This window comes from Vicugna pacos, chromosome 20 (genome assembly GCF_048564905.1).
Source record: "Vicugna pacos chromosome 20, VicPac4, whole genome shotgun sequence".
In the NCBI taxonomy this organism is placed as follows: domain Eukaryota; kingdom Metazoa; phylum Chordata; class Mammalia; order Artiodactyla; family Camelidae; genus Vicugna; species Vicugna pacos.
The window spans coordinates 25,050,082-25,065,454 of record NC_133006.1 but is presented as its reverse complement, the minus strand read 5'-3'; the positions used below and the strand labels follow the sequence as shown (position 1 = coordinate 25,065,454).

The 15,373-nt window shown below is 35.1% G+C and overlaps 1 protein-coding gene across 1 annotated transcript; it reads left to right on the top strand.

The window, feature by feature from the left end:
* The first annotated feature begins 11,009 nt into the window (after positions 1-11,009).
* Positions 11,010-11,984, top strand: LOC107032885 (olfactory receptor 10C1-like). Its single transcript, XM_015234338.3, has one exon. It carries the CDS (start codon positions 11,022-11,024, stop codon positions 11,982-11,984), a length of 963 nt encoding a protein of 320 aa, XP_015089824.2. The 5' UTR covers positions 11,010-11,021.
* The last annotated feature ends 3,389 nt before the right edge of the window (positions 11,985-15,373 follow it).

Here is a 15,373-nt window from a genome sequence, read left to right as displayed (position 1 = left end):
GCCTGGTATTAGTCAGGAAGATTTATATTTTCAGACAAACTCTACAGACTAAGTCTAGACGAACTTAGAGACTCCACAGACTTGCAAAGTGAGAAGGAAGTATCAATGATGGGTCACAGGTTTATTTCTTGAACAATTGTGTATCATCTATAGAGAAACATGTAAGCTGAAAAAAAATTTGTAAAGAAAATATTATACCTACATATCTCTATTTATGATTTCTTAAAAAAATTGAATAGGTAAGAAATGTGAACCATGATTCAATCCTACTTTTGACTCTTACTCACACATCTTCTTCATAAATTATCCACTAGGATATACCCAGGATGTCATAATTGGGAACCATAAGTACACTCTCTAATAAAAAATTTTTCACTTTACAATTTTCTATCAATTATATTCATCATTGCATAACTACCCAAACTTAAATTTGAATGTGATAATGACAGTTGTATATTTCATGAATTTTAACCAATTTCTTCTTATGTCATTAATTTTCTAAAAGGACTTCAATTTATACCATCCTAGATAACAAAACATTCTAGGTGGTCTTTTACCTTTTGGTTTGTCCTCTTCATTATTTTCCTGTATAAGATTGTCAGAATCATACAAAAATCGGATGTTTATCAAGGTACAATTTTTATTTCTTAAAATGTAAAATGCAAAAACCTAGTCATTGAACTTAAAGCTCTGTACAATTTCAATTTGCCTTTCTGTTTTCATAATTATCTCCCAATGTTTATAATTTTTTCTAGACAAATCAGTCTCTACTCACAATCTAATTTATTGAAATTGTTTGCCAGTCCCATGTCTCCTCCCTTGTGTGACTCATCCATTTCTTTCACCCTTAACAAATTATACTCACCTGCTAATATTCATCTCTAGATCAACATATTCCAAGCAGCACTCAGATCCACTCTGTGCAAAACACTTGTCTTCTGAAATCCTGAATTACTTTGTAATAGTGTGTCAATTTGCGTAAGGACCTATTTCACTGAGCATGCCAAGTGCTCTAAAATGAAAAGCAACCTCTTAATGGATTAAGATATTTATCTTAAATATCTTTTGTATTATGTTTAGCATGCAGGCCTATTTTTTTTTAGCATACTCAAAACCAAAATTTATGTTTTGAATAAACTAATACCTTTACTCATTCTACTAAACCACATTTTCCCCTATTTCTCCTTTCCTAACTAGCAAAAATTCTGTATTTCAAAGCATATATTTAAACAGAAGGCAATATAACTACATATAATAATGTTAATTTAAAAACCAAGTATCTGTTTCAAGGGAGCTACATATTCCCTTACTGCACCCACTCCCACCATTATTTAGTCAAGAAATTTTAATGTCTGTAGAAACAATATCAGAAGACCTGTTTTTAAAAATATAATGTTCTGAAATATACTTCCCAGAAATTTTAGGGGGCATTTCTTAAGGTAAATATAATCTCCAAGCGTTTCTTCTGATACAGTCATCAACATGCCTGCATATATTTAACTTACTCCTTAAACCAATTCTATTCATGCACTTGTTCTTAGGAAAACAGAGCCCAAGAGCATCACAATTAACTGCATCCCACATTCTAAACTATATATATTTGAATATGAATGAAGTCTCTTCAATTCTGTGCCATTCTTGAATGACTCAGAGACTAAAGGGAGGAAGAACACATACATACAAACATACATATACAAACATAACATATACAGACATATATGTATGTATCCAAAGTCGTGACTTTCTGATCAGAAAGAGTTCATATCTTTAATACCTTGACAAACTGTATAATTGGAAAATATTTAAGAGATCTAAGAGTGAGAAGGAAATTCTTCTAAATGTAGAGAAACCACCCTTTCTTGTTTTCTATCTCTGCATTTCCCCCTTCCTGAATGTACATTCTTCAAAATTAAGGGAGCTGTACAAATATAGTTGAATTCAAATTGAACTTCCTTCTAAAATAGTAAGAGTCAATTTAATATGGTGTTCAGAAGTAAAATCACTTCATAGAAGGTGGACCTGAAATCTAGGTGAATTATTGGACAGGGTAGTTTGAGGAAGAATGACATGAGCAATTGAAGAAAGCAATTATTATATTTTCTCTGTATAGATAATTTGTAGTATATATGTAAGTAAGCAAGAGAAAATATGTGGTTCTCATTATCTCCTCACCTCTGAAAATTTTGTCCTTTACTCTTCTGATTAGTTTAATAAGCCAGGAAGATGGTGCTTATGAATGAGCTTTCCAGAACTATGAGGTTCTGAATGTGGATGTCTAAATCCAAGACCAAGTTGGGGTGGTAGTGTTTATTTCTGGAGCCAGAACATATTAAAATTGTTACTATAGTAGGAATTGGTGTCAAGTCCAGAATGGGACCTTAGGGACTCTCTATTCCTAACAGGCCAATTAACATAAGCACAATAGTGACCAAGAGCAAAGGTCTCTTAGGGAAGCTATACGGAAAGGACAAGTTCTGATCACACAGATCTTCAGTCTTGGAGACCTCAATTCACATGCTAAAGCAAAATCTCAGAAAAGTAAAAGTAAAGTTCTCACCCTCAGCACAGTACATGTATAGAGGCATGATTTCTATGCAGTTATGACCAACACTTTCATATTTAAATAATCGCTATATAATAAGGGCCTAATTATCAAGACCTCAGAAGTTGAATAGACGTACATATGTCACAAATTGAAGTGTCCCAACCTGTTTTCACATGTGGATTCTGTTTCAGGGAGACTACAACAGAATACTTCATAGTAACACATTTATATGTAAAGCAGACATTACACATAAATATGGGAAATTGATGTGTGTGTGTATGTGTGTGTGTGTGTGTGTGTGTATGATGGATTAAAAGTAAAGACAATAAAATATGTAGATAAAATTAAGTTAATAATCCTTCTTAGATAGATTAATTTTAACTGGTTTTAGGCACAAAATAACCAAAATTATAAATTGTTTAAAAACTCAGGAAAGCATGAGAATTGGGAAATAATGAATAAAGACATTTCAGACATTCTAATAACTTCTCATAGTTTGTAGAAAAATATGTTAAAGGTGCTGATTGCAATTTGAGAGTAACTCTTAGAAAATATAAATGTATATATATATATATATATACACACATATATATATATAGAGAGAGAGAGAGTGTGTGTGTGTTCAAGTAAATCTCTGTCAAACATTAGCTTATTCAGGCTAAAGGAACAGAGACTTCAGTGACCATACATAACAAGGAATAAATTCTTTGCAAAAATGGTTTGAAAAAGAACAAATTAAAGGACTTCTACAAATTTCAACAATAATAAAAACCCAACATATCCTGCAAAGAAGGAAAATCTAATTTCTAGAATTACCACATTATAATATTAAAATGTCCAATTTTCAACCAAAAATTACGAAGCATACAACAAGACAGGAAAATATGGCCCATTCAAAGGAACAAAATAAATTGAAACTGTTCTTGAGGAAACTCTGACATCGGGTTTTTGAGACAAAAACTTGAAAGCAAATGTCTTAAATATGCCCACAGAGCTGAAGGAAAACATGGACAAAGAACTAAAGAATATCAGAAAAGCAATGTAGAAACAGAATGGGAAGTCATCAAATTGGTGAAAAAGAAGTTTTCTTCTATCTTCCTCCCAAGAATAATGATTTTGAGAGTACTTTTGTGGAATTCCAGGAATCCAGTGGCAAAATTCCAGTACATTGCTGGGTCAAAAAAAAAAAAAAAAATCCCAAGACTGGAGACATTGACAAGGATAAAAAGAATAGTTTCACTTTACCTGTGTCACGCTTTCCCCAAGGCAGCACAGTTCAGTGCCAAGAGAGATTGTCTTGGCCTGTGATGTCCCCCCTGGGTTGGGTTGGGGGAGAGGTGAGTGTGTGAGTGCCCACCTACCTGAGCAGGGTGGGTGGGATGCTACCCAAGAGACCGACTTCTTTCAGAATACTGAGGTGTGTAATGTGGCTAGGGGTTAGGGAACAGCTGGGAGAGCACCAGCTGAGGCTCTTGGAGGGTATCAGAGGGACAAGGATCCTATTAACCATGTCCATCATCAGGAAGCCTGCCCATGAGTCACTGAGGATGCCTTGTCTGCAGATCCCTCAAACAGTCCATGGGTCCTCCTAATGCTCTGCATGCCTCACTCACACACTTCTCTACCCTGTAGCCAACTTCCTGTGCATGCCCTGGAGAGCCCAAGGGTGAGGTGTTGCAGATGGCTGGAGAGTTTGTGCAGAAAGCCAGCCCAGTTCTATGGGTCTGGGAGAAAGCACACAAACTTAAGCATTCAGCACTGTCCTAAGGAAAGCAAACAGGAGACTGTTGGTATCCAGCCTGGCTTTGCAGGATAAAGAGAAGGCATACAAACTTAAGACTTCCTTCCCAACAGGAGGCACTTGTCCTTATTGTGCGAGCTGCAGATGAGGGGTTCAATCAGCCATTACACTGAGTTAGGGCAGCAGGATGGTCGGAGGAGGTCAAAACAAGGCATTCTCCTTCCCTTTAAGGAAACTTCCTGGATATACCAACCTCCTTCAATTTATATCTTTTGGCAAGAATTAATTGTAGGATACATCTAGCTACAAGGGAAGCTGAGAAATATGTTCTTCAACTGAGTGCATTTGCCACACAAAATAAACTCAGTATTCTGTTACAAAGGAGGTGGAAAGTGCTAGAGAAGGTAACTGTTTTGCCAAGTACTCATAAGCCTAATAAAAATCCCCTTGGCTCTATATCTGATTCAGAGAATAATAATTGTAATAACTACATTTTAATCTTATCCAAGCAATCAGGTTCTAATTTGGGAGTACTAAAAGCAAAAAGTGTAAACCCGAATACCTAAGGTTGGGACAATTAGTTCTTTACGTGGAATTCTAAAGAGGACATTGTGAATAATTAATTTAATGGGGCTGCAATAAGGGAAATTTTCTATCCAAAAGACAACACCCTCTTCCCTATTATTTCTCCTTTGCCTTTATATCATATCTATGGTATTCAGTACCTTACCCACTTTTTAATATCACTTAAATAAGTATTCAGTACCTTACAGTCTTTTTATGATGGTAATATACCTTTGACTCTCAACTTTTTGTGATTACTTTTTATGGAAACGAATAGGCACTTTGTCAAACTCGTGTAACTAGAAGATTATTATGACTCAATTTGAATCTTTTGTAATAATCAATAAATATTAACTGCATCAATATAACATGAAAATTACTTATGTAGTTTTCATAGTTATTTTGATGACTATTTTGTTTAATTCAGACAAAAAAATTTGAAATATAAGTATTTTATATGAATAGTTTAGACTGGTCAAAGATTTGGTTGCAATAGTTTATTTCACTTGAATTCATATCATATTATATACACGTAGCAGATATCCTATAATATAGGTTATTCATTATATTTAACTGTTGATTTATCTTTCATATTTGTTTTTGTATTGTCTTTTTTATTTACTTATTTTGCTTCCTAAATGTTAACATTCACCAACAAATAGACCTGTCCATGGTAATTCCTGAGAGATAGAATCAAATTTCTTCTTGATACTCTCTCGTGAGAAGAAAATATGTCTCTGGAGGGAGGGAGGGAGGTAAGATAAGGATTCAGAACAAGGAGAAGAATTCAAGTGTAACATATTCATATTTCTTATTTTTTCAGGACAGAGGAAAGCTCAAACACATCATGATGTAATCAGCACAACCCTACATGCACGCGCTTGTGTGTGTGTGTGTGGTTGAGGGCATTGCTAGGAGGGATATGATGCTCTCTCCAGAGGCACACAGTCTTCATGAGATTAGAGTTGGTCCTGACTACAACCAAAGCTTCTTAGTGCACAGTCTTAAAAGTGAGGATTGGGGAGATTTACATCCTCTTAATTTGGGGAGGTTATAAGGACAGGGTGCCGAGAAAACCAGGGAGTGGCACATCAGAAGCAAATACCATCTGCTTTTTTCCCTCAAATATTAAAGGTATGTGATATAACCTATGTCTTAAGAAAAGAGGGTTGTAGAAGATGGCTGATTTAAGTGTGAAAATGGATAGCCAATACTCAAAGCAATTTTCAGTTCTGGCCATTATTTTTAATCAGTTATGTTCTCCTTCTCTGAAGAATATAAAAATTTACACAATGTGCCGGTATCCCTGTCATAAAATTGCTCTATGTTGTTCTAAATTAATTATTACACGGAAAATAGATATATCTTTTATTGTTGGGGAATGGAAATATCTAGATTATTGAGTACACTTTAATCCAATCAAATGATGAAATTGTTTCTGCTGGGTTGTGTTAAGGCATCACTCAGATAAACACTAGGTTCTCAATGAAATGACCATGGGTGGATTGTGGAAAGAAATGGGTAATCATCTCTACAATTTTTCATAACAAATTTTAAAAAACTGTATCTACTATTAAAGCATTTAAGAAATGACAACTTCATAATAATGAAGGCTAATATTAATTAAATTTTTCATGTATGCCAGGCACTGTACTAAATGTTTCAGGTAAACTATCTAATAATGTATCACATAGTTTCCTTTGGCTAATAAGAAATAAGCATTTCATTGTGAAAACAGAGATTAATAATGAACTGAATCAGTTAAGGAACATTTCTAATTTTGTGGAGCTGACCAAAATGAATCACTTGTGCTGAATTATTTCCAAAGCAGAACTATATAGAATGCACTTGTCTTGGATCTTGGAGCTGCCTATGGTGGCACATGAAGCCAAGCCAATAAGCTATTAAAATTATCTATTTCTTTCATACACCCATCTATCACGGAAAGTCCATCTCAAGATTTAAACCTCCAGAATCTTGCTAACGTTCAATAGCCATTTAATCTTTTATTACATTGAGTAGGAATCTATGAATACAATTTATCATCGGGCATGAAACTCCTACATCTTTAGATTAATATCACAGTGACTACTTATTTGATGTATGACTCAATATAGGCTATTTTTATAGACTGGTAATAATAGAGAATATTGCATGCAGTGTCCTATGAGTTCATTAAAATGAGGCTTTAAAGGGCAAGAGGTTTTGATGCTGATAAAGTGCTTTTTAATTTCTTGTTTTTCGTTCATAGTTTGCCTCACATTTTTAACTCAAAACAATTCAGCAAGAAATATAGAAAGGGCTTCATCATCCTTCCTTCACATGGAAGTGATGGATCAGAAACTTTAACTCAAGAAAAGGTATCAGATGAGAGACAGAAGAATGTCCATGCCAAATTGTACTTCCTGGGATGCTCATTCTGCAGACTCCTGACACCTGCCTTGAGCATCTCGTTCTCTTTCTGTAGGTAATGATTCAAATAAAACATTCTTGCTACGTACATAAAGCTGACGTCTACTACATGGATCTCAGGGTTCCTGGACAAAGGTCAATAGAGAATAAATCCCAAAAGCAATTGGAAGTGTAATTTAAAAAGTCAGGAGAGTGTGTACTCTAGAGAGTGAGATCACACGTCTTCATGCATCGATCAGAGAATAAAACTTTCCTTTGCTTCTGGAAAAAACATCAGATTTTACCTGGGTTAGTATTATTCCAAGTGACAGGAAAGGAGAAGAGAATTTGACTACATTTGTTTGTATCCTTAACTCCAGTGAGACCTGTACACTTATTTTTAGATGATTTAGTATTTATTTCTAGACAGAGTACCATTCTTCGTCAGTTTAAATACTTAAAAGCACTTGTAGACTTTCACTACCTCTGATATCTTATTTCCTCAACTGTCTCTGAATGTTGTGAAGTCTTAAAATGTACTATTACATAATGAATTTTTTATTCATCCTGTGGGCCTAAAAATATCAAATGACTAACAGCATGCATTAGCCTTTGTGCTATCAGTCCTCCCTGTATGCCACCCATCAGTAGGTTTCTTTCACTGGTTAATATTCCCTGACTCCCACCCCAACACAGACAGTTGCATTTTCTGTCTAAGTCTAAGTAGGACAAAGGTATTTATGAAATGAAATCTTTGTGATGTCACTACTTAAGAGGCAAGCATTATCCTTTTCTGGTTGGGATTTCCCCTTCGGTCTTTCCATTATTGTCACTGACGAAACTGCAGTTCCCCCCGAGTACAGGAAGGTAGAATAGGTAAGATACACGTTTGTGTATTTAACTGACAAAAGGAATGACAACTTTTCCACATCCACAGTTTTCTGTGCAACTGTGTAGACTATTATTGAGATGTCAGGACATTTTTGAAAATCTTTGGGGTTAAAAAAAAACCCAGTAAACTGTTGTCTCTGTTTTCTTTGCCTCAGCCTTAACGGAATTGCATTGCCACATGGGAAATACAGGCATTAAATTATACTAATTAATTAAATTATAATAGAAGGAAAATATTCATAAATACTTTAATATAAGTATAAATACGTGATAATAGACTACTGGATGTTTGAGCAAATTTTTCAATAGTCATATGCATTGAGGTTCCCTGTAATCATGCAGTTGTTATTTCATATTTAATAGAATTTTGAATCAGTCCGCTTGCTTCCACCCTCAACTTTCAGAAATTTTTGTATAGGTCAGTGGATACCCCATTTAGTAGATTAAAATAATCCATTATACACAACTATTTTTCCCAGGACATTAGAAGTGGCATTTTTATGTTTGTATGTCTGTATGTACATATGTGTGTATTTTTTTTTGTTGTTTTTTTCTCTTTCCATCATAGCAAAGGAATAGAAAAACATGAAATGAAGATGAGGATAAGGAGAACTGATTAGGGATAGTGATATAAAATTCCACAAGAGAGAGTATACATGAAGGGAAATTTAATGTGACCATACGCATGTACACAGGCACTGCTATAGCTCATACCTACTGAGCTCTGAATCACTTTTCTAAGGGTTTTGTCAGAATTAACTCCCTTAATCTTCATAGCAACCCCATTAGGGAGACACTGCTATCACTTTCTTTTATAAATAGGAAAATTGAGAAACAGATATTTAAGAAAATTTTAGCTTTGACCCAGAGTTAGACAATTGTACTAGGATTTGAACCCAGATAGAACATCTCCAGAATACTCATTACTCTGCTGTTCAGTATGGATTTGAATGTGTGTGCTTCTGTCTGTGAGTGTACAGATGTACGTGTACATGCAAAACTATATTTTTATTCTTATGCTTTTGTGAATGCACTTAGTACGTTTGTTTGTTCACAAAAACTTGGAACCTCAAACAGCATGCTTTTGTTTTATATGTACTGGCACCAAACGTTAATGTTGAATAGACAATGATGTGTTACGAACAAATGTAGTATAAACATGATCTCAGGTGATGCTAATGAATACAGTCCAGAGGAAGTAAAACCTCCTCATTCTTCTGCCCTTTTCTTAGCAAACATTGTTAAGGAATTGTCACTGATGACAAAGAATATTTTGTCAGGCATTGATAGTAATTATCAAATTGACAGAAAATAATTGTCACATTTGAGACATTTGAGGGAGGTCAGATTTGTCCTGATTAATCTCAGAAAATAGAATATGCACCAAAGGGCAGAATATTGAGGCAGTCAGGGTAAGCTTAGCATTCAAACTTTCTCATTACATAAGAGCTTATTCATTGTTAAGGGTGGTGGTTATAATGGCATAAACAAAATTCTGCACTCAATGTCTGTGTCTGAGGCTATACTTAGGAAGAAATGAACAATTAACAGTCCTTGAAGTAGTGTAAGTGCTCTCATAGCCGTTATAGAGCGGTGGGAACACACAGTGGAGGGGGCATATAACTGACTAGGATGGGGACAGGGAGAGCAGAAGATGGGAAGAAGTTTCCAGAGAGGAGATGAGGCTATGCTGGAACTTGAACATAGTCTGTTCAGTTAGATAGAGAGGCAAATGTCAAGCTCCTGGGGGAAATGAGCACCAGAAAAAAAAAGAAAGAAAGAAAGAAGAAAAATATGCAAGACACATACTAAAAGATGCAAGTACTTGGCTATGACTATAATGTGAGGTCCATTTGGATAGGGGGTGAGATAAAGTTTCTATCGACAATTGGTGACCCAATCCATAGATTTTCATGAATTATATTAGGAAATTTGATATTGTACAACACAAGGAATATAGCCAATATTTTGCAATAACTATAAATAGAAAGTAACCTTTAAAATTGTATAAATATTTTTAATAGGAGAAAACAGAAAAAGAAATTTGAATTTTAACTTGAGACAATGGTAATTTTCATTTAGCAAGGATCTCTCTGATGGAGATAGGATGGCTGATGAGAAATATTAAAAATTAAGAAATTTGTTGCAATCATGGGATTATCTCAGCAGTACTGTACATATTTATGAGATATACATATGGCTGTGATACAGTCTTCACAGGGCTGTCCCTTCTTGTCCTTCACATCTCAGCTCATGCTTCTTATTGTCAAGAACCCTCAGTGAGCATCCAATCTAATTGGTCAGTCACCAGGGCATACCCTGGTTATAATTCTCTTCATTTCAGCAATTATTTATTTATTGATGGTCATTTAATTTTTGCTTTCCTTCCCTCAATAAGTTCCATTTGGGAAGAAGTGTGGTTTTTTTTTTTTTTTTCATTGTTGAGTCTAGGACCTACAACAGTAACTGCTAAATACTCTGGAAATGCCCTGTGCTCAATAAATACCTGCTGAGTGAAGGAGTAAAGAAAGCAAGTCACTGAAATGGAAGTAGAAGAAATGGACAGATGAGAGAGAGGACCTTTATGTGGTAGTATTTGACAACTAATTAAAGAAAAAGAAGAGAGAATTGAGTTGAAATTTTTTTTTCCATTTTATGCTTGGTGAGTGGGTATACTTTGAAAAAATCAACTGGGATAGTGAACACAGAATAGGATTTGAACTGAAAAGATATGGGGATGAGTATAATTTCCAAACTTTTTGAATTTTCGAATTGCAGGTAAGAAATTTATCTCTATGACTTGCTAGAGCTCATTAAGAGTAACATAAAGATTTATATTTATATCTGAGAGCATCTTTCTGATGACTTCATCTTTCTTATTTTCAGGTCATGAACCTCAATTGTTCCCTGTGGCAGGACAACAGCATGTCTGTGAAACGCTTTGCATTTGCCAGATTCTCTGAGGTCACTGAACAGTGTTTCCTTTTATTTACCCTCATCCTACTCATGTTCTTAGCATCACTGACAGGCAATGCTCTCATAGCCCTTGCCATCTGGACCAACCCGGTCCTCCATACCCCCATGTACTTCTTCCTGGCCAACTTGTCTCTCTTGGAGATTGGCTACACTTGCTCTGTCGTACCCAAGATGCTGCAGAGCCTTGTGAGTGAGGCCCGAGGAATCTCTCGGGAGGGTTGTGCTACACAGATGTTCTTCTTTGCACTATTTGGTATCAGTGAGTGCTGTCTTTTGGCAGCCATGGCTTTTGACCGCTATATGGCCATATGCTCCCCACTTCACTATGCAACACGTATGAGTCGTGGACTGTGTGTCCGTTTGGTGGTGGTTTCTTGGGGAGTGGGATGCATGGTAGGCTTGGGCCAGACCAACTACATTTTCTCCTTGGACTTCTGTGGCCCCTGTGAAATCGACCACTTCTTCTGTGACCTCCCCCCTATCCTGGCACTTGCTTGTGGGGACACATCCCACAATGAGGCTGCCGTCTTTGTCGTGGCCATCCTTTGCATTTCCAGCCCATTCTTACTAATCATTGCTTCTTATGGCAGAATTCTAGCTGCCGTGCTGATCATGCCCTCCCCTGAAGGCCGCCGAAAAGCTCTTTCCACCTGTTCTTCCCACCTACTTGTAGTAACACTCTTCTATGGCTCAGGATCTGTCACCTACTTGAGGCCCAAGGCTAGCCATTCACCAGGAACGGATAAACTCCTAGCCCTCTTCTATACAGTGGTGACATCCATGCTCAATCCTGTCATCTACAGTTTACGGAACAAGGAGGTCAAGACAGCTCTTCGGAGAACTCTGGACAAGAAGAATGTTTTGACTCGTCGGTAGATTTCAGAGGATCAGACAAATCTGCTCTTTGCAAAAGATGCACACACAACCTAAGAGTAAATAAAGAAAGAAACAAGAAACTGATCAACCTATTTTTGTAAGGACCTTTAATAACAGTGCTTATTATTTTGAAGACACCTCTTGCTCATAGCTAAAAGCTCTGATTGCCAAATTCTGTAAGGAAGTTGACTACCAAAGAATTTTAATAGGTGAGTTCAGCATTAGACAGGTTTTCCAAAATATTTCAGTTTAAGCTAAAGTTTAGGCATAGAGAATAAATTGCTGGACTATAGCTCAGAAGCCTGGCAAATTCCCATTCTATACTCCTAGGCATTTTGTAGCCCCTGAGGGGCCCATCTGATTTCTGCATTCATCACTAGGGGTAGTGCTCCCACATATGTCTGTCCCACGTGACTCTTAATTCCTAATAACACCATTTTGCATATTATTTCCTTCAATAAAAAAATGTTTTAAAATTCTTCAACCTTAATTATTGGTACATGACATAGAGTTAAATAATTCTTTTTGTGAGTTGTGTGTACTATAATAACATGAAAATATCCAAAAAACAGCAAACTCTCATGTTTCAGAAGTATTTGTTGCAGAATATTTTTTTAATTGGTAAAATTTTTCGAGTCCCCATGATGAAAGATTGTTTTAAAAAGAAAGAGAAATCATATTTAAATTCAAAGGTAGAAGAAGAAAACTGAACTATAAATAATATGATTTAAAAGATTTGTATGTAATTTACAAAATTTACATATGTGCAGATGAATCCTGACTTGATTTGGAAATCATCCAAATACTTGCTCTTAAGGGAAATGAACATGGTTACAACACAGTCTAGTAGCTCTAGGCATCAATAAAGACATTGCCTTGGATCTGAACATCTAGTTCTCATGGATGTGCTGTGATCTATGAGGGATTAATAACTTATACAGTAGTGGTAATATGACAAGGAGTGAAGAACTGTGACTGCTACTATGACAGTTTACAGTATAGGATGAATAAGTTCTGGGGATCTAATGTATAAGCATGGTGACTATAGTTAATGATGTTGTATTGTATGCTTGAAATTTGCTGAGAGAGTAGATTTTAAGTGTTCTTACCACACACATACAAAAAAGGTAACTGTGGGAGGTGATGGATATGTTAAATAACAATTGTGGTAATCATTTCACAATGTATACACATATCAAATTATCACATTATACACCTTAACTATGTAATTTTACTTGTCAATTATACTTAAATAAAGCTGGAAAAGAAAAAAAGAAAGCACTTATTCTAATATCAGGAAATTGTAGTGATGTACACTAACGACCAAGATGTGTGTTTTGCCAGCTATCCCTATTTTACCAAAAACTGTCCAGTTCATTCATTTAAATATAATATATTGTGTTTTTTATTTACCTGCATGTATAGTAATTAACAATGGAAATAATCTGAATGTACAAAAATAACTGGTTGACAATTATGCTAGAGGAATAGGCAGGAATTATATTTAGGCATTAGAGGTAATTATTTATGTTTATTAATCTAGAAAAAAACAAATGATTCATTAAGTATTAAAGCAAATCAAAACCAATTTGCATAACATCATCATCATTGTTTAGTTTGTAGTTTGAAAAGAACAAAATGAAATATTAACATTAGTTTCTTAGAATATTCACATTATTGGTGATTTTTTCTTATTGCTGTTTCTAAGTTTTCTTCAAAAAACATGTAGTTTACATATAATACAAATGTCCAAATATTTAATTGCAGACTTTTTTCTTAAAACAAATATAATACATACTTTTCAGAGATTTATAAAATACATGAAAGTGTAAACGTTAAATTTAATCCATTTATACTCCTTCAATCTAGCAATAATCAATGTAAATATTTAATTTATTTTATTTTAGCCTTTTTCTTCCTGCTAACCACATACTCATGCAAATCACTTCTCATGATTGATTATGTTATAAAAAATATACTGTTTTGAAGTCAGTTGAATATACAAAAATGCCAGTAATGCATCTTTAAGAACATTTAATGTTTAATTTTTTAAATAGCTATCTTGTTGTTAATTAACTTACCCTCAGTATTTTCTGTACTAAATATTCCTGAATATTGATAATAGTTAAAAATTCCTTACTAGCTTTGATCCTCAAACTCTGTACTGTTTACACAGAGTCTTTGGTGTACATTTTCCTCAGTGCCAACTATAACACCACCACCACCATTAATGGTAACTACCATTTACTGATTCTGAATTTAGAAAAGGAACAGCTCGGGCTCATAAAACGTTTGTCTAATTTTATGTTCAAAACCACCCCTGTACCATTATTGCCCTGATTCTACACATGCGGAAACCAAGGGACAGAAAATGGGAGCAGCTCATCTCCAGAAGTGAAACGTGGTCCAGTATTTACTCCAGGCAATCTGGTCCCAGAAGCCAAGATGTGAGGCTCTACGCCATGATTTCTAGACAGACTTATTTCATTAATTGATTCCCTGCATTCCTTGTCCCTGAGATAAATAAGAATGAAGTAGACCAAATGGCTCCAGAGGCTGTCTCTGCAAGGAAGTTATAGCACTGGTGTTTAGGTTTCTTTCGAACTTGTGAGATTTTTTTGGCTGATTTTATTTTCTTTTTTGAAGCTTCTCCTTTGGTTTTAATCAGTATATGTGATGGAATCAGTAACTTTTGATTTACATTTTGAAATATCTTAAGGAAAACCTAAATAATACCTAAAGTGACTACTACCTTCAAACACGTAGATCATATTTTCTGTTTATATAAAAATCCAGTCACCAGCATGTTCTGTTTTAAAGCAAAATTCTCAAACAAATGGATTTTTAGAATGTACTAGATTTGATTCAGTAATCAATGAACTAGCAGAGGATAAAAGACATGTTGTCCAGGGCATAAAAAATAAGAGATATAGACAGAGAGAGAGCATTTCCAAAAGGAATTTATTAACTTCATAACTCTTGGAGTTATTTTCTATACTAAGTTATTAAATCATAGCATATTATTAGCTTTTATAGGTTAACGTCTCTCCTTACAGAACTGTAAACCAGGGGTCAGTTTGCAAACTATAAGCAGTGGACCGAATCTGATCTGCTGCCTGTTTGTGTAAACAAGGTTTTGTTGGAGGAATACAACCAAGCTACTCATTTACATATTTTCTAGGGGCTGCTTTGTGCTGTAACTGCAGTTAGTGGTTGCTGCAGAGATCTTATGGACTACAAAGCCTAGATTAAGTATCTAACCCTTTGCAGAAAATGTTTGCTGATTCCTGTTACAGATAAAAAGACACTTAAAAAGCGTACCAACAAAATGCAAGGTTTAGAACTTTTTTGAGTCTTGATTTGGACAAATCAAAGTTAAGAAAACAATT